Consider the following 20,820-nt stretch of genomic DNA (forward strand, 5'->3'; position numbering starts at 1 on the left):
GTGTACCTTCCTTGACTGTAACAGTCCACTGACTGCAGTCAGTTGAATGGTCCATGGGAACTTTTCTTTATGTCTTAGGAGTTTATATGACCAGTCTTAAACTAGGCAAATTGCACTTGCCTTAGAAGTTCAAAGATCATGCTTTTTCTCTGTGCTCTACTTGAGGTGTACATAGATGTGGCCAAAATGGAAATCTTTCTGATGCTTCATGCCATTTGTGAGGTTCTCTTGTCATTGGGGGAAAGCCATGAATCAATCTGAATACTAAAAGTGTTATTCAAATGTTTGTTTCCTCTGTATATTTCACTGTTATAAAAAGGCAAACAAAATAATGGAGCATAAATTGTTTTGTATCACATACTGTAATTTGTTGGCAATATCAACCAACATTAATGCATTACTTCTGCTGAATATTATCATAATGACTTCACACAAGTAGCTTGCCTAGTGAACTTCTGCAGAAATAAGAAGAAATCAATACTCTATATCCTTCAGAGGCAGCACAGCGCTTCAAGCCCTCCTTAGATCAACCAAAATGTCAAATAGACAAGTTGTTAAGGAAATCAGGTAATTTATTTTAGATAGAAAAGAATTACAAGACATCTATGTTATTCACATTTTCTTAGTTATGCTAAAGTGACATCTCGGAGTGATACTTCCAGAGTGTCACTTTTGGAAAAGGTATTTTTTTTCTTGTAATAACAGGATATATACAAAGATAAAAAAATAGTTTGGGTTAAGAAAGCAATAGAAAAGCAGAAAACAAAATACTTGTCCCCATTATCTTCTGCTTTCTTTTACTTTTTGTTGTATTTACATACATATACATATATTTTATACCCATACTATTGATTAAAATGTTTTCAACTTTTAATTTTTTATTTCTTATACCTGGTGTGCTGCTACTACCTCAAACTTACCTCATATTCACTCAGGCACCAAAAATCATTATTTTCTTTTTAAACCACCTTTTCTAAAGGCCTCTTTGATGTTTTTAATGACAGTATTCATTGAAGAAGTCTCACTTCGACCAGTTGAAGGCAATCATAAAATATATGAAGTAGAGATGAAATTATATTTTTGAAATAATACAGGCACTGTCACCTGTTGAGGGCACTGGCTTGAAACTGGCTCTCTTTGTTAAAAAGGAGTGTATCAGGGTGAGAGAGGTGTTAGAGATGGATACTGAGATCTGAAATAACCAGAATCTGCAAGACAGCTGCCAGAGAACTAAGTTAATATGTGTGTCAAAAGTTATTTTAAAGATTTATTGCTAAGCCAGGCATTATGGTACATGTCTGTAATCCTAGCAGTTTGGGAGGTTGAGGCAGGATTGCAAGTTTGAGACCCACCTGGGCAATTTAGGGAGACCCTGGCTCAAAAATAATTAAATAAATAAATAAATAAATAAATAAATAGGACTGGGATTGTAGCTCAGTAATAGTATGCCGTTCCTAGGTTCCATTTATAGTACCACAGGGGAAAAAAAATAAGGTTTATTTTTGTTCTACCTATCGCTGACCCCCTCATTTCTCTATCCATTCTGACCTTTAAGCTTCTACCCAGGTTTCAAGACCAATTCTTACCCTTCCTTCTTTATAGGCCCCTCTTTGAGTTCTTTGGGCCAGTGGTTCTGAAGTGGGGCAGTTTTACCCCCAGCAGACATTTGCAGTGTCTATACATAGTTTTGGTCATCTGAACTGTAGAGAGGGGATGCTACCGGCATCTAGTGGCAGAGCCCAGGGATACTGCTAAGCATTCTACAGTGCACAGGACAACATCCTGCCCACCCCTCCATCCAATCAGCACATGATTATCCAGCCTAAGATGTCAGTAGTGCAAAGGTACAGGAACCCTGCCTAAGGAGAATGTAATTTGTTCATGCATTTTCCTTCTTTTTCACGACTTTTAGTATAATACCTGTTTAAGTGTAGGCTTAATTTACTTTATTAGAGTATAAACTTCTTGCAGGAAGGAAGCATGTAAATTGACCTTTTCTCTCCAGTATTGAACACTCAGAAATGAACGAGAAGCAAATGCATTATAGAACTTGCAGTACAAATCTATTTATCAGTAGTGTAATTTCACATTTTAAAAGAACCTCATCAAATTTAGGGAATATTTTAGTTCTCATTTTTGTCTAGCTATAAAATCTTGAGCTTGGAAAAGACTTTAAAATGTAATCTAGTCCAACTGCTTTTATTTACCAAGGGACTCCTTTTGATTTTTTCTAAATACTGAATTGAAATTCAATTGCAATCGTCCTCAGGTGCCAGACTGTGAAATTGGTATTTCCTCATTTAGACATTATCAGAATATATGGTAGCCCTCTGTGCATAGATATATAATGTGTGTATATGAATTCATTAAGAATATTAATTGCAGAAAATGTCACTAGATGATCTTGATAGTTCTTTTCAACCCTGAGGATAAGTGATTTAAATTGCTACCTTCCCTAACATATTTACTTAGTAAGTAAGGCAAAAAGAGACTGCACGATGTTTCCTCTGCATAAATATTTGGTTTATTAGTTTCTCATTAGCCTAGAGGTATTTAGATCTTCTACATCTAATAAATTCCTACCCATTAATTACTTACTGTCAAATCTTTGATTTTTGCTTAAAGTCTAACATATTCTAATTATAACCTCTCTGTTGAACTCTTAAAGAACTCTTTCCTAATATTGTTAGTTGACTTTTCATGTATTTATGTATACACAGAGACTCACTTAGGTGTTTTTTTTTCAGTTAGATTATGAGGACTTTAAGGACAAAGATGGTTGGATCTTTAAAAAAATTCTATCAAGTAACTAGCATAGTAAAAAACTCACACCTAGCAGACAATATCTAATTGTTCAACAGTTGGAATTGGAGTTCTCAGATACTTGACTGTTAAAAGGGAACCCTTTTCCTCATATATAAAATTCCATGGGTATTTTTTAAATAGCCCCAGGAGAGAAATACCAAGATCAGTAGATGTTTTAATTAATGTGTTGAAAGATAAGATTCACAAGTGTTCTGTAAGATAAAAGCACAGGAAGATAAAATTGCAAATGGGTGCTTTTTAACTAAAAGGTACTGACATTTCATTAAGCAAAAATGGTATCACTATCAGCAGAAAATAATTGGAAAAAAATATTACTGTGATTCTGGCAAATGTGGAAAGAAGATCCTTTGTTACCTACAGTTGAATTGAAACATTTATAAATTATGGCTAAGAGTTAATTTTACTGTTTTTGAAATGTAATTAGCTTTTCATTAGACACAGAACATTCGAGTTCTAGATTCAAGTTTGTGCTAATTGCCTGTATGTCTTTGGACAAATCACTTAACCTACTGGATCTAGTTTTTCTTTTAAGAAATTTTACAAGAATGGGATAATTTGTTTTTAACTTGCATTCATCTGTAATCTTATAGTTGTGTAAAGATTTATAGTTAAAACTTCTTTCCCATATATTATCTCATTTTATCATTTTGACAGTTTTGTGAGGAAGGCTTAGAAACTATTTCTTTCTACTAGTTAAAATCAAGCTCAGGTAGTTAAGTGACTTAACAAGGTCTGGTATATAGCACCCAGTGCTATTTCTAGGATGACTCTCCATAAGTGTACAATTTATCTTTAAGATGTTTTCTTTTTTTTTCTATTTTAAAATTAAACTTTAAATAGTAGGCTCTTGACAATTTAAAAATGGTGTAAATATCTATACCTCATGGTTTGAACCAGGGATAGCCAGTTAGATCCAGTACATAGGTCAACCTGTATTGACTGATGACACTTGCCTGAAGTTACGTGCTGAGAATAATTTTGAGGACAAGTTTTGGATTTAATGGAAAATTTACCATGTTAGATTGGCCATGTATACCCTGGATGGTGGAGAGAGGAGCAGTAGTTAACTATTTAAGGAGTGAAGAGCCTTTTAAAGAAATTGCTATCATACTCAGTCATGTTTTATGAAGGGTCTGATATGGAATTGCTTTCAAGTTTTATAACTAGTATTTTTTAAAAAGTTGGATTATTTTTTGCTGTGAATGTTTTCTTATTTAGAAGAGCATTGTTCTCAAAGTAACCAAGTTGGGTGTCTTCATTTTTAACTATAAACTGTGAAAGGATATAGAGGCTGTTTTTACTTAAGAGTTTTCATGACGTATAGCTTGATCTCAAAATTGATGCATTAATTTATATATGTACACACTTTGAAATTATGTATTTACTTTAACATGTATTAATATGATATATATTATCAGTACAGTAGTCCCCCTTATCCATGGGGTATACCTTCCAAGACCCTCAGTAGATGTCTGAAATCATTAATAGTCCTGAATTCTATATATACTATTTTTTTCCTAAATGTAGATTCCTATGATTAAATTTAATTTATAAATCAGACATAGTAAGAGATCAACAAAAACTAGTAATAAAATATAACAATTAATATATTTTAATAAGAGTATATAAAAGTGGTCTTTCTTGCTCTCTCAAAATAAATTAATTTCTTATTGTACTATGGCAATATTTTTTGACTACAGTTAACCATGTGTAGCTGAAGCTGCAGAAAATGAGACCACAGATAAGGGAGACTGCTGTGGTGAAAATCAATGATCTCTGGACTATTCAGTATCAGTGTCTATTACTAAGAGAGGTTGAATACTGTGCATCAGTGACTTCTGGTTACCACCTGCCTGTTACATCCTGTCCACAGTGATAGTTGCTTTACCCCATTTTTCTCCCCCTCTGAGCTTTACAATACTTTTTCAGTTAGACTTGCTTATTTTCTTTTTAAGCAATGAACAATTGCTTAAAGTTTAGAAATTGCGCAAGCTGATACAGCTAAGGAACTCAAGGAGCCAGAATTCAAATCAAGATTGAACACATTTCAAAGTCCTTTTTCTTAACAAAACCAGGCTATGTCTTGTTGAAATTTGAGGGTACAGATATTTCCTGGTGGAGATCTATGTTCTATTTATATTGGAGGACAACTTTTAGATTTGAGTTTCCTTATACCTTTTATGTCCCAGGCTTCAGGGAGGAAGGTAAAACCCACCAAAAGGCAGAGTCATTATGTCCCAATATTAGCCAAGATGATGTCAGCGAATTGTTTTTTATAAAGCGTACACATTTCATTTAAAATGTACTGCTCTGGATATAGAGAATTTACTTTAATTGAGACAAAAACTTCCCTGAAGAACTTTCACTGTTGGGGAAATACGTTATGTGTGAATTTTGCTTTTATGCTATTTCTTGGATTACGAAAAAAAATTATTTTCCAATTTGACAAGATATAGTGTCAGCAAAAGAATGTAATGTGGACATAACTTAAGCCACAAATGTAATTGGAATGTCATTTTCTTTTTTTCCAGGTTCCTTGGTGTTACTCAGTTTTCACCAACACATGCCAGAAAGGCATTTCCATGTTTTGATGAGCCAATCTACAAGGCCACTTTCAAAATCAGCATTAAGCATCAAGCAACCTATTTATCTCTATCCAATATGCCAGTGGAAACTTCCGTGTTTGAGGAAGATGGATGGGTAACGGATCACTTTTCACAGACACCTCTCATGTCTACATATTATTTAGCCTGGGCGATTTGCAACTTCACATTCAGAGAAACCACCACCAAGAGTGGGGTTGTAGTAAGTATTTTCAACCTAATGCTGTTTTGGAATAATGAACACTCTGTTAATGAACCTGATTTATGGATTAATAATGAATCACTTATAACCTCTTTACATCTTATGTAGTTGAATTCTTTAATTATTTGGGGCAAAGTATCTTCTTGGTTTCAGAGTCAAAGAAAAACTTCTTTTCTACCCAGCCCTCTTATTCCGTTAACCACCTCTGCCTACCTACCTCATCATCCCTCTTCATCTTCCCTGCCCCCACACCCCACCCTGGGGTATTTCTAAAACAGCTATTGTCTTCTCTAGGAAATTGCCTGTTTCTGCTTCTGTGGGCTGGGAAAACTGCTTCTTTCTATGGTGAAATATTCCAAATGTACTGAAAATGTGGCAAATAACATAGTAAGCTCCACACACTTACTAGCCTGATCAATAGAATATGAGTATTTTGCTAACTTTGCTTCAGCTTATTTAATTGAGTAGAGCTGAAGCCCTCTTGTAGCCCTCCCTGATCTCATTCCCTTGCCCCCCTTAGAGATGACATTGCCATGAATGTGCCATTTGTCATTTCCATGCATGGTTCCGTACAGTTTGTATATGTCCACTTATAATACATATCCTGCTTTACATTTTGATATAAGTGATGTTATATTATAGATGTCCTTAGACAGCTTTTTTAATACCTTTATTTAATTCATTATTTTATATATATATACATATATCCACACACACTTATGTGGTGCTGAGGATCAAACCCAGCGCCTTGTGTGTGCCTGGCAAGCTCTCTACTGCTGAGCCACAACCTCAGCCCCTACAGCTTATTTTTATTTCATTTTATTTTCTTAGGAAGGATGAGATACAGGGAGCATTGTCTGCCATAAATTTATGATCAGGACCGATTGGATTTTCTTTGATCATTATCATTTGTGACACCATGGTGTTCTGGGCACTTTTCACATACTATTACAGTGTGTTTTGCTGGGCCAGACCGTGCCAGATTAACAATTGCTTTCTCATTTCAGTGGTTTACACAATAAATATGCATGTGTTTTATTTTCTTATGAACCATAAAGCAAGCTATTACGATTTTCTTTTTTCCAAATGAGTAAATTAAAGTTTAAAGAGATTAAGTAACTTGCCCAGGGTCAAAAAAATTAGAAAGTGATAGAGACATAAGCCAAATCTGTTGGTTTGATCTCTAATTTTGTGCTGTCCCTCCTGTGCCCTGGGAACTCTGTTTCACCATTTCGCCTGCATGTCTATAAGAGAGCTCAGCTTGTGATTCTCCCATCCCACAGCCATCATGTTCAATGTTGCTTGAACATAACAGAATAGGAGAATAGAAATCTATATTTTTGATCTGTAGAAAGTTCATAGCTCTACAGTAACCTCAATTTTGAAAAATAGTTTTGGATAAAGAAATTTTTCTCACTGTTACTTTTAATTTAAATCACAGTAGAACCTGTTTTAAAAAAATAAAATCTGCTTCATAAAAAAATTAATGCCATTATTGAAGAACTACATAGAATGAATTCATCTGTATAATCATTAAAATAATATCCTAAATACAGACTATAGAGGGCGGCTGGGAGGCATTTTACCCTTGTGGGCTTATAATCATTGGAATGTTGAATTCCTCTGATGTTTGTTGATATCATCTATGGCCATTTCAAAGATGTACTCATTGGACCATAAACAGAAAAAGGAACATGAAGACACCTCATTTCCTTTTGCGTGTTCAAAAGTTGATGATTGACTTGCTGTGGGTCAGCTAGCATGAGGTATACTGGAAATGCTTTTTCTAGTATATTTCCTTTAAAGTATCTTAAAAGTGCCATCAGCCCTACACAGTTATGCTTGTTGCTAAGTGACCCATTTTTAAAACCAGACACACTCTAATTATTTAGATGTGACTTCTCTTTGGAGTTGAGAATCTCTAAGCAATTAGTAAACATTTAAAATTTTCTGCTTAATAATTTGTGTGTAGAAAAGATAAAACATACTACTGGAAAACATCAAAAGGTCAACTGAAATAAGATTTTAGATTATATAATCTAAAAATACTAAAATCAGGAAAGAAGAAAACAAAATTGCCATTGGGACCTCTTGTTTATCAACTGTGAAAATACAGTTTGAAACTTGACTCTCTTTTTCTGTCACCCCTTTGAAATTCAATCTATTTTCTTTTCACTGCCTTTCCCCTTCATTACTGGGAGCACATGGAAATGACATTTTTCAACCCTTGACAGCAAAGGAGAGGAAGCTGAGCTTTAAAATCTTGGATATGGGATGGTTGTGTGAAGTCCAGGTGTTCCTTTCAGACCAGAAGGTGAAACAATTTTCTTTGAGCCCTGAGAAAGGAACATTGGTAGCATATTAATAATGCAGAGCAGAGTTGTGGCAGTGCCCTAAATGTGAATCTTCGAGGCATTATCATCGCCATCATTACTTATCAAACTACCTAAACTTTGCAAAACACTATTTTAAATAGTTAGAACCATAAAAATCTAAGATCCCTCTAGTACAAACATTGGAAATGCAACCTTCATGTTGAATGCAGACAAGTTATGTTTGCCCAACCCTAAAATGACTTATAATGTTCTTAATTAGTTGTCAACACTTAGAAATTGAGAGATTTCCCAGAAAACTATTTATCTTTATCAATAATTTTTATAACACTGGGCCTACATTTCCATTTGGCAATGTTTTTTCATTCACTTGTTCCTTCAAAAGAAATTTATTGACAGAGTCTCAGGTATTGTTACAGGCTGTCATGATACAGCAGCAAATAAAGCAGAAATTCCTGTCTTCAAGAAGCTTATATTCTACTGAGAAGAGAGAGGCGATAAACAAATAAATGTCAGGTGGTGATAGACTATGAAGAAAATCAATATCATTTATACATGGCATTTGCATCTTAGTGTAACTTAATCCAGACTACTTATATTCTTTTGTGTCTGGTTTCCACTTTACTGTTATTTATTACCTACCTCATCCTGTAGAAATCTGAATTTTCAGAATCTAGTCTAGGACCATAACTTAGGAGGGCAGCCAGGGAATGTACAGAGGAAAAGCAACTGATTCACTAATTTTGAATTAGTGTCATCAGTATTCATTAATTGTCAATTGGAAGTTGTAGAAAATAACTAAAACTAGAGGAAGAAATTGCTAAGAGTTAGAGTCCAGGGATTGGGCTTCATGGAGGAGAAAGAAGTTAATTAGGTCCAAAATGGTGATTTGGTCTTAGAGAATGAGATAATGCATACATATAATCCATGATAGGGCAGATGTTAATAAGAAAAGATATAGAGGTAAGGATATCCCTGTGGAAAATAGTGTAGCATTATGGTTACAAACCTGAATTTTGGAATCACATAGGTCTGTTTCATAATTTGTTTTGCTTCTCTATGACCTTGGTTAATTACTTAATATCATCTCTTTGTCCTGGTTTTCTTGTTTGAAAATTGGAAGTATGCATTCTTCCTTTACAATATTGTTCTGCTTACCATAATGCCATAACAAACTGTTCCAAAATGTGTGAGGCATATATTGTGTTATGCTGAAAAATTTCTGTGGGTCAGGAATTTGAAGGGCAGAGTGGGAGCAACCTGTCTCTGCTTATTGATTTCTGGGTCTCAGTTCAGTTTGGGAGACATGATGGTTGATAGCAACCTGACAGCTGTGGCCAGAATCATTTGGAACCCCCTTTGTCTGGCTATTAGTCTCTTGGGATGTTAGCTGAGGCTCTGGCTCCAACATTTACATGTGGCTTCTTCATGTGACCTGGGCATGCTCAAAGCATGGTAGCCTCAGGAGAGTTGGATTTCTTAAACTCATTCAGATTACTAAAAGGAAGTGTCCCAGAAGAACGAGGTGGAAGCTATGTGTCCTGTTTTGACTTAAGTTTAGGAAGTCACACAGCATTGTTTCTACTATATTCTGCTGATTAGAAGTGAGTCACTAAGCATAGTATTGGCTCATCAGAAGAGAAAATAGACTCCAGTTCTTGATGAGAGGAGTGTCAAAGAATTTGTAGACCTTTTGTAAAATTAACAGCCTGTTCCCTGCTCACAAATCACTTACATTTGTCCCATATACAACTTATACTTGCCAGTGGGTCTGATTCCATTTGTAACATCAAGCTAAAGCTTGAGATCTGTGATCTTTTCAGCCAATTTAGGTTCAGATGCAGATGAGAATGACTTGGGTTTGATTTTGGGATGTGGTTTATCTCACCCTGGTGACCCATTACCTAAATCAACAAGTTATTTTTCCCTATGTTCCTTTCCACCCCATCACTCTAGTCCATCAGAGAACAGTGAGACTGGAATATAATTATTGAAATAGCTCTCTCTATTTATGAATGGAGAAAATGGGAAGATAAAGTAGTCATTCGTCCACTGAAGTTCTGAAATCCAACTGGCTACATGTTGCTGATTCCGTAATATTGGCCCAGCACTGCTCCCTGGGAGTTGGTTTCTTGATATGTGCCCCCATCCTTTGGACTCTCAGTTTTGTCTTGGAAGGCTTTCTTTCTTTCCAAGTAAAAATTAGTTTGTGTTTCCAATTAAACAATAATAAATTAAATAAAAGGAGTTTGTGTTGCAATTGAATACCCTCAGTTTGCTTCCTACCAGTAAAAAGCTGGGGTTCCAAAGTCTAATGCTTGTTTGTATTGATTTTTTTTTACTTTAAGAAAGCATACATATATAAAGTGATGGATGAATATATCAACTCCATTAGGCAAAATTATACCCACAGATCTCTTTAAGATGAACCTTTGTCTATTTTGAGGCTTTGTGGAATAAAGATTCTTAGATGCTCATTATTTAACAGACTTTATTAGGCATGCCATTATTATTTTTATAAAGTGTTTTGTGATTTTGAAAAGGTTATAGGGCACCATTTTAAGAGTTTCTTAGGTTTTAAGATAATAATGCTTTTGGCTGCATCTTCAGACCATGTTTTCCAGATAGTGACCTGTATATGTTTTTTTATTTTTTTTCCCTGACATTGTTTCTTGTGTTGATCATCTTTGGCCATCTGTTGAAGCTAGGAAGGAGAAGAGTTTTAATTTCTAATCCAATGAATCCTGGCTCTTTCACATTTTCTCTAAATTTTGCTTGAAAACTGGACAATTTATTCTTTTATCTCTTCTCTTTTATAAAGTTCATGGTCCATAAGGGGAAGCAGGGGGCATGTTTAGTGTTCTGCCTGGAAGTTTCTTCAGCTAAAAAATATGGTTCGGTAGTTAAAGTTTTTATTTTTCTTGGTACTATAAAGGTTAGGGTTGTCCGACTTTCTTCTACTACATGACAAAGATCATCCTTTCTTCAGATTTCAATAGCATTTACCTTACTGTCCCTTCAAGCCCTCCTTAAAAGCCCCCCCCCCCAAGGTCCATAGGCTATGCTAACATCCCCTCAAGACTTTTCTGGGTTTTGCCCACAGTCTAGTTCCAAAGCCAATTCACAAGTTTCTAGGCTTTTTTTTTTTTTAATGGCAGAACCCAACTTCCTTCTAAAAGTGGTTCCAATCAATATTGTGAATAAGAAACCATCCTAAAACAGCGATAAAAACCATTGTTTTTGCTTTTGGATTCCATGGGTTGAGTTTGGGCAATACACAACAGGGAAAGATCGATCGACTCTGCTTCACATGTCGGGGTATCACCTGGGGAGGCTCATTGACTGTGGTGACAGAATAGCCAGAAGCCTGAGTGATCTGAGCCTGAGGAGCATCTCATTTGGGTTATAGGATCTCATTGGAGCTCTCATCTGGGACATATGTGTGTGGTCTCTCCAGGTGGCCTGAGCTTTTTTTGTAGTATTATGTTCAGATAAAGGGAGTATTGTTAAAGAATTTGCAGCCCCTTTTATAATTACTGCAGTTGTAATGAATATTATAGGAAATTATGCATATAAGATTATAGGCACAGTGCCTGACATAGTACTCATTATAATGATGACAATTACATTGATGATATATTCAGAGATCACAAAGGGAGTAGTGAAATGTAAGTGTGAAAGGTAGATGGAAACTAGTTGGTGGTAGAGCTGGAAGAGCTTGATGCTGGTTAAATTTTAACATTTTATTCAGTTACCAGTAAGAGCTATTGGGAGTTTAAAAGCCTGAGATATGATAGAGATAATTTTCATAATCTACCTAGGAAAGACATACAACATATGCAGACAGGAGGAGACTGGAAGCAGGGTTTCATTAAGCTAAGAAACCTTGGACTAGAGTAATTAAAATTGAAATGAAAAGGATAGTGTAGACATGAAAGGCACTTTAAGGGTAGAATTGGTGGGACTTGGTGAGGGACCAGAGACAGGAAAAAGAAATGTCAGGGAAGTATGGATCAAAGAGTCAAGAACGACTTTAAAGTTTAAGGTAAAACAGCTCTATAGATTCTGTACTCCAGATTCACTGTGGATTTTTGATTGGCTGCTGCAACCAGGGAGGGTTTCATTTTCTGCAGTCAGTCTCTTGGAGGCATGTCTGTACTGCCCAAGTGACCCCTTTGTTCTATTATAAATGCTTATACAGAATTTTGTTAGCTTTTTCAATTAGTAAGTAATAAAAAGTCAATTTAAGCTCCAGCAAAAAGGGAAATTCACTAGGAAGAGATTGGGGTATTTTAAAGAAAACCTGGGGCTTGGAACACTGAAGAATTTGGGAATCCCATTTCATGTGCTGGTCAACGTTTCATCTGCTTTACTTTAATCTCTTTTGTTGGACAGGATGCCTTTTATCTTTGTGGTGAAATATTGCTGCCAAAAGTTCCCATGTTCTGCCAATTGCTGTGCAGACCCCAAGAGAGAAAATGACCTTTATCAATTCCCAAACTCTAGAGAGTGTATATTGATTGCCATAGCTTGAGTCAAGTGATAATCTCTGTGTGTGGAGTGCCCCTGTGGTGTCGTATGATAGGAACATGACATCTTCTGCTTTAACCTTGTGGATGGGAGTACGTGCTACACAAAGGAGGGAGTTCTAGAGAAGAGATGCTGTGCACAAGAACTACTACAAATGCCCCAAATATACTTTTTTAGTTTTTTTGTTTGTTTAGACTGACTACAATAGGAAGGATACACAAAATTTATAGTGGTGGTGTAAATGTATGTGTACCTACATCCTGGAAAGTATAACACACACACACATGTAATGCAGATTTCTAAAGCTCATTATTCCAGTAATGAGATTCTGTATATACACTCAAATTGTGGAACAATTATACTGCGTAGTTTCTTACTGAAAACAAAATTAGGTCTCACTTTATTACAGGAATAAGAACACTGTAGATTAATGTATCTAAGCATATATATTTTAGCTTTTTAAAAATATGTTAATAATAGGAGTTCTGTTGTTATTAGATGCTCTGGTTAGATTGGATTATAAATGTAATAATGGCCCACATAGGAAGAAATAGTGATAGGAGAGTCAGATTATAATCTATTTAGGAATCTAAGTAGAGACTTCCTGCCTACTGCAGGAGTGTTAGTCATCTTCTTCCTCTGTGCTCTTGGAATACTTTATATTCTCACTCCTCATAGCCATTGTTCTGCTGTTCATCTTTTTTCTTGCTGGATGATTTGTAGGAAGACACCATATCTTACTCATCTTTGTTAGACCAGTAAATCACATTGGATGTAGAACATGGTAGAGACCTGGTGAAAGTCCTCTGGAGATATAAATGCTGTATTCTGTTCAGGTCATCACATTTTCAGTGTTTTTCAAAACCTTTTGATGAGGATTAGTATGTGGGATGTGAAATTCATGAGCAATAATTTTGACCAATATTGAAATATAAAGAGGAAATGTTATAACACAGATATCACTACTTTTGGGGAACTCTGCAGGAAGATGTAGGTGAAAGTGTTGCTAAAGAGAATTGAAATGAAAACTTTTACTGCCAAATGGGGAACTGAATCTAGTATAGAGTTGAACTTCTGGAGGACATGGTACCTGGGAGGAGAAATGAGGTGGTTTACTAAATGGAAGGCCAGCAATTGTCTTTGTTCTCTATTAGGAAAGGAAAGTCTCATGAGTATTGTTAATTGGCTGGCAACAGCTGGGAGTGGCTGGGTGGGCCTGGGTTGACTGGGTGGTCTGAAGCCATGTGGTGCCTGTCTTGAGGTTATGATATCCAGCTCACCTCTGCTGCATCAGGGAAATGCCTGAGCCAGGCTTGGGTCACTCGGTCTGCAGTGTTGGGAGTAGGCCTTATGGGCAGATCAGGAATTCATTAAAGTCAAGGGATTTGAGCACTTAAGAATAATAAAATTGAACCTCCAGAAATGTTATTAGTATGGTAAGAAAAGAGTTTCTGTTAAGGAATGAGTACAGAGTGAAGAAATGGATGTAATGATTATAGACCAAGTTCTTTGGTGGAATAGTTAAGGGAAGAGTTAGGAATATATTTATGTAGAGCTCATTTCAAGTAATTTTAGGTCACGGGAGAGCTAAATCTATAAGAAGAGGACAAATATTTTCATACAATAGCCAAGAACTATATGATGTTTAGTAGCTTGTGTCTGTCAGAAAATATAGCAAAGTTCTTTTGTGCCTCCCTGCAAGTTGTAAGAACCGAGGGATTAGAATAGAAAAAACAGATGTAGGGAGATTGAACCTGGGGGATTGACAAGCACACATAGCCAGCAGTCAGGAGGGTAAAACCTCCAGAGCTTCAGTGATGACATTGTTGGAATCCTTAGCTCTGGTATCTAGAGAAGCTGCAAGGCAAGTAAACCCATAATGAGAGTGATATTCATCAATTTTATAGGGAGGGTTGGAATATAGAACCATAGGAATAAAAGGTATGCGTGGAAAGATGAAGTGGATGAGGTGGAAAGATGGTCTGTCAACAGTAAAGAGGAGGGTTTTAGATTTCAGGGTGATTTGGAGGAGTTTTAATTCTGTGATTGCAAAGTGGAATGGATGAAGGGTCTGAAGATAAAATAATGGAGTGAGCAGAAATAAAGTAACTGTGAGGTCATATTAGAACAAATCTCTAATTTGGAGGGGAAATACTTGAGAATGTTGACAGGAAAGCTGTAAGCCAGACTTTGGATTCATTCAAGAAGTGTGAGGGTATCATCCATTGGCCTAGATGGGGAAGAGGATTAGTAAGTGATATGAATTACAAAAGATGAAAAAGCAGTAATGGTGGGAGCTGGGAAAGTGCTCATCCTGCTCTCTGGCTCTGAGGGTGTGTGACAGCAGGTCTATAGAAAGATGAGTATGTGGGCAAAAGTACAGGGTAGGAATCAAGGGTTTGTTTAAAGGATAAGAGCTGTTGAAAATAAGGATTATTTACACAGCAGGTGGAATGATAGACTGGAGGGATGTGTTAACAACAGAAGAGGAGGAGGACTGAGCAGTCCAAATTAAGTTAATGAAGGAGCTTATAGAAGTATCCGGCCTTGAGGTGTCCACTGAGACATTGGTGTAATGGAGTGTGCTTCAGCAAATCTCCATCCCCTGGTGGCTGGCCTGGGCTGATGGTGGATTCAGTGATGAACGATAATGGGTTTTGTTATACAATCCACAATTTATCAAATGCCCTGAGGTTTAAGAATCTATATATTAAAGAGGCTAATAGAAGCTCAGGGAAAATCTTAAGTGAAAAGCAAACGAGCCTACAGAGTAGAGCAGTTTGGCCAGGGCAGAGTGTTCATGGTTGTGGTATGTTTGTGCTGAATAATGTGTGGGATAGATTGCCTGGTGTGAAGCTAGGTATGCTTCTTGTGCGGTAGAGAGAAAGGAGATGATTCTGGCTATGATCTTTCTTCCCTTATTCTTCCTGGAAGGATTTTGCAGAGGAGGCTTTCAGTTCAGTTGCCTTTTAGCTATGGTTGTGGTGTTTAAAGTAAGGGCATGTCATCTGATAATAGAATAAAGGCTTGCTTTTTCTTTTTGTGCTGTTTACTTTCCTTCTGATTTAGGATTAATTATTTTTTTCCTTTTCTGAATATTTTTTCCTTCTAGTTCTTTAGGACATTTTAGAGGACTGTTTAGTCCACATATTTGTAATCTAAAAAGGTAGAGTTTTTTTTGCACAGTATGGAGGAGGGCTGGGGTTGGAAACGAGGGTGGAATTTTATGGAGGAGCCAGATCATGAGGTGTCTATATGTCATGTTCTGGAGTCTGGACTTAATCCTTTAGGCAGAGGGAACCATTAAAAGATTTGAGCTTGGGAGGGTTTCAGATTGCATTGGAACTTTTTCTAGAAACATGATGATGATACCAGATATTTCATTATCTTTGTGAGAAGACTATCAGTTCTTTTTGTTCCTAATTTACTTGATCAGGATCTGTTTTCCTGTTTGATGAAGGCTGCCATGCTGTTTAGCTCAACTTTCCTGAGGATTAGTGAATAGGCCTTCAATATATGTATGTGTGAGTGAATTGCTTAGATGGCAGTTGGCATGAAAATGTAGCCAAACTTTTGCATCTGGTTATAGTCCAGAGGAAAAGAAATCTCTGGGTAACCATGATATGTTACAAACAAGATCATACCATAAAGATTGATATTACTTGGGTCAAAATGATTCTTATGGGTTTTGATGTCAGATATCATGAAGACTAATCACAATGTTTGGTTAAGATATGTTAATATTTCTGCAGATAGAACTTGTAGGAAAAAATATTATTTTCTGAAGAGTCAAATATTCCTAGAAGGCCTCTATGTTCAGATGGATAAATACAGTTGAACATACAGAATAGAATAAGATATCAGAAGTACGAATAGAACTGCTTGTCCTCAGCCACTGCCACCTACTAATGTTTCTTGACTTCCTTATCAGACCAGATGGCAGGATGGAAATTCGCTGGGTCTGTGAGATGCTGCTGTTTTCTGATTAGGTTTAATTTGGGGAGGAACTGGCAGATGCCTGGAACCAATCACTATCCATATGTGCTGTTCACCTGGAATTGAAAAATATTGCTTACCATATTTCTGAGCACCATATAAAACCATTCCTCTATTCATTCACAAGTATATATTGTGCAGCTATGTTTAATAGTGAACTGATAAATTGGAAAAATTCAGCCTAATTAAGAAGATCAAAGAGAACAGCCTAGGCAGAATAAATAAGTTCATTTAGATGTAGGATTTTGAGTGGTAGAGAAAGGGAAAATTACTGATTTTTCTGATTAACCATAGTTAACTCTCTGATATCCATACTAGAACTCTATCTCATGTCTCTCTCTCTCTCTCTCTCTCTCTCTCTCTCTCTCTCTCTCTGTCTCTCATCTGTCTGTCTGTCTATCTATTAATCATCTGTATCTGTATATCCTGGGAATCTCACAAAAATAATGTATAACACACACACACACACACACACACACACACACACAGAAATGCACACACATACTCCCCATGGTACACAGCAAGTTCCTTGCCCAGAGCATTCAGTAAACATTCAAAGCATGAGTGATATAAGATGCATTTTGAAGGAAAATCAGTAGATTTTTCAAGAGTGCCTTGATGTGGGTGATAAAGGATTAAAAGTGGATCAAAGAAAACCTCAAAGTTTTTGTTTGCTTGACAGAAAGGATCATGTGGTAGGACCCTGCTTTTACTTCTGGAAGTTTCTCTGTTTGCTTTCTGCATCTGTCTTTCTTACTTTCTTCTGCTCTCCTCTGCAGAATTCCAGGTACAGGAGGAGGACTGCCCAGAGTGAAGCTTTGTACTTCCTCTCTTTCCCTGAAAGTTCATACTACACAGTCCTGTCATGCCAGTGAGAGAAAATGAAGAAATACGGAGTTCTTCTTCTCTTTTTTAATATTGCAAATTTATTATATGTGTCTCTCTGATGAAATGTAAATCTTTTAAATGGCAAGTCAGGCTGAAAGTTAGGTTATCTTCACACATGCCTAGAATTAATGCAGCAGTGTCTCAGCATTTCAGATAGGAAAAAAAAATAATCATCTGAAACAGTATCGCATTGTCTGAATGGGAGAGTGGTCTTAGTGTTTTTCCTTTTCAGTACTTCATTAGACAATGAACCACTCCTTCAGAAAGGCCTCTGTGGGAATGTAAGAGGTGCTCATGGTGCAGGCAATCCTTTTACCTTCCCTTCCCTAGGGAGAGGCAATATGAACAATGAGAGAGTGAAATAGTCAACTGACAGTGTAAGGATTCTGTTAAACGATGTGTTCTCCAGAAGGCTGTGGAGGAGTAAGCACAGGCTGGGCAGAGAAAGTTAGTAGAAATAGCATTGGGATTTAGCAGATTGGGGCTGGAGTTTGGATTCTCCCAGTAATTACAGGCAAGTTTCTTAATTGGAGTCTCTTATATAAAAAGGGCTAACAGTATATATCTTGTAATTCTGTTGGGAAACTGAAAAGGGACAATGGGAGTGAAATGCTCACCCAGGTGCCTGACATGAGGGCACTCAGCACTTGGCAGTTATACAGGCCCCATTAGTAAGTTTATATCCTACTAATGGGAAGGCTAGAACTATAGGAGGAGTTGAGAGAGAATGAGTATAGATAGTTAAAATGGGAGCCTTTGTGGGAACAAAGTAAAAAAGGTAGTTTTCAGAGGGCAAGGAGGCATTGTTTAGGAGGTAAAGACAGGAAATATTGACATTTTATCTAGCCCCCCCCCCCAGTGTAATGTCACTGAGAAAAATGTTGCAAAAATTTGTGACGTTCATTTTTCCTTGTGATTACCAACATTGCATAAATGACTTATAACCTAATTATTAAAGGAAGTGAGATGTATGGGAGATCTATTTCTCTATGGTTCTATCATATGTGGGAAGATGGGATATTTTTAGGTTTATGGAAAAATTGTTTCCAGGAAGAAGCCAGGGAGAAAAAGGTATTTGGGTGGGGGGGTGATGTTAAACCAGTTATACAAAGATGTCTATATACCTGAAACTGTGTCCACACATAAAAAAATAAAGTTATATCCTGGTAGTTATTGGGCTATGATTAAAGAAGGGATGAAGGAAAAGGATGTGTACATTAAAAGATGGAAAAGAAAACGATTTTCTACCTTAATGAAATTTCACCGAAATCGATCATCCAATTATTTCATTTTTTAAAATACCATTATATTATTAACCACCTGTGTATCAGGTTTCTGTTTTAAGAACTTTACACATATTATCCATTTAATCTTTATAACTACAAGAAGACGCTTCTTCAGTATTTCTTATATTCTACAGTTAAGGATGACAGGCTCAGAGATGGCATAAGTTACCCACAGTAAAGCCTGGAGCTGAGGTTCAGCTCAGGAGGTCTGACTGCAGAGCCCTTGTTCCTTGATATAGCACTGTACTGCCTTATACAAGTTAAAACTGAATCCCTAAGGGCAGACATAGGAGTGAACATGACAAACATGATGTCTGTCTTCAGGGAGATTATTTTAAGCTAGATGGGAGATGCTTCTCAGAAAATGTATGTTTTGGGCATTTTAACCACACATCTGTAGAGAAAGAGATTCCTTCAACACTCTTTGTAACTGAGTGTCTCTATCTCTACACTGGTGACAGTATGGACTAGGTAAATCTTTGTTGTGGGGGTCTGCCTGTGCATTGCAGCATGTTCAGAAGCAACCCTGGTCTCTGCTCACTGGATACCAATAGCACAGTCAGCTATAACACCTGAAATATGTCCAGACATTGCCAAATGATGATCTCTGGGAAAACCACACCTGGTTGAGGACTACTGCTCTAGAAGAATGATATCTATGATGGATGACTACATTAAAAGGTATGGAGGTGGCTGTATCTAGAGATGTGCATCCAATCTGGAGAATGTATTCAAGAGGTGGCAGAGGGCTTATCAAGACTTATTTCACTCACTTATGTCTACTTTATCCTACTTGGGCAGATAAACATGGACACAAATGCAATTAGGGGAAATCTAAAATGTTATGGTTGGGATCTGGAATGTCCCCCAAAGTCTCATGTGTTTAGAATGAGGCTTTTGGGAAGTGATTGGATCATGAGAGCTCCAATGTTATCAGTGGATTAATCCATTGAAGCCTAAATGGACCACTGTGAGGGGGTGGGACCTAGTTGAAGGAAGTAGGTCACTGAGGGCATGTCCTAGAAGGGATTGTGTTCTCTCCAGACCCTTCCCCTCTCTCTCTGCTCCCCAGCTGCCATAAACTGAGTCACTTTCCTCTGCCATGCCCTTCTGCTGTGATGTTCTACCTCTCCTCAGGTCCACAGCATTGGAGCCCACTGACCATGGGCTGAATCCTCCCAAACTGTGAGCCAAAATAAACCTTTCCTTCTCCAAGTTGTTTCTCTCAGATATTTGTCACAGTGACAGAAAGCTGACTAGCCCACAGAATATATCACTAGCAACTTTAGGAATGGGAAATAATAGAAAAGAAAAAGTTGTCCATATCTTTTTCGTGATAGTTATTGAAAATGAAAAACAATAAAAGGAAATAGCTCCATGTGTAGAAAGAACAAACAAGCTTTTGTGCCACATGCTATGTTCAGGGCTTGTTTGGCTCTTTTAGGGATAACCTGAGTGCTGTTTCCAACAGACTTTTTGATCAGTGTTCTCTTACTCTTAATATTCTAGGTGTATGAGACTTGATAAAACCTTACAGCAGTGGTTCTTAAATTATGTGTGCAAATTAGAATTACCTGGGAACTGTTTTCTCAAATTCACATTTATAGATCCTATTCTAGACTTACTGAACCTTCAGATCTGGGGCCTCAGCTTTGAGAGTATGTTGAAAGTTAATGCACACTCTTGAATGGAAAGCCTGGGAGGAAGCCAGTCTTCCCATGTTCCTTGTCTGCAAGGATCTTTTGTAACCTGGCTTCTTCCTTTGAAGGCATGTCCTGGCAGTCACATACAGAGCATTTCTTTTAAGTTCCTATTTGCCATAATTTTCCCATAGTTGCAAGGGATGTTGGCTAACATTCATAAGGCTTAAAATGAGGGGTTCTAAAACTGAGGATCATGGGAATGGACATGGGTAGATAATTAGCATTCTTCATCACTATGGATGGTTATTGAAATACAGTATTGGCATCAGACATATATTGAACAGTAGAGGTATTCTAGGAGCAAGGGAAAGCAACCAATGTGATGCTACTGTTTTTAGTTTCCTGGTTTTATAAATGAGAAAATGGAATATGGAAAAGCATAGTACTTAGTGTCACATAGTTGGTGGCTATTTGAGCTAAAATGTTAAACATATTCTATCTGGTACCACAAGC

General features: G+C 36.9%; 1 protein-coding gene across 1 annotated transcript in view; it reads left to right on the plus strand.

Moving 5' to 3' along the window:
• The window catches only part of TRHDE (thyrotropin releasing hormone degrading enzyme), a gene marked incomplete at its 5' end in the record, with an annotated part of 371,592 nt that overhangs the window by 7,466 nt on the left and 343,306 nt on the right, over nucleotides 1-20,820 (plus strand). The window contains one exon of the mRNA XM_081311312.1: nucleotides 5,358-5,631. Within this exon, the coding sequence (XP_081167438.1) occupies nucleotides 5,358-5,631 (274 nt within the window). The remainder of the gene's footprint in view (nucleotides 1-5,357; nucleotides 5,632-20,820) is intronic.

Source organism: Spermophilus citellus (assembly GCF_964194105.1).
Source record: "Spermophilus citellus genome assembly, chromosome: 10".
NCBI lineage: Eukaryota > Metazoa > Chordata > Mammalia > Rodentia > Sciuridae > Spermophilus > Spermophilus citellus.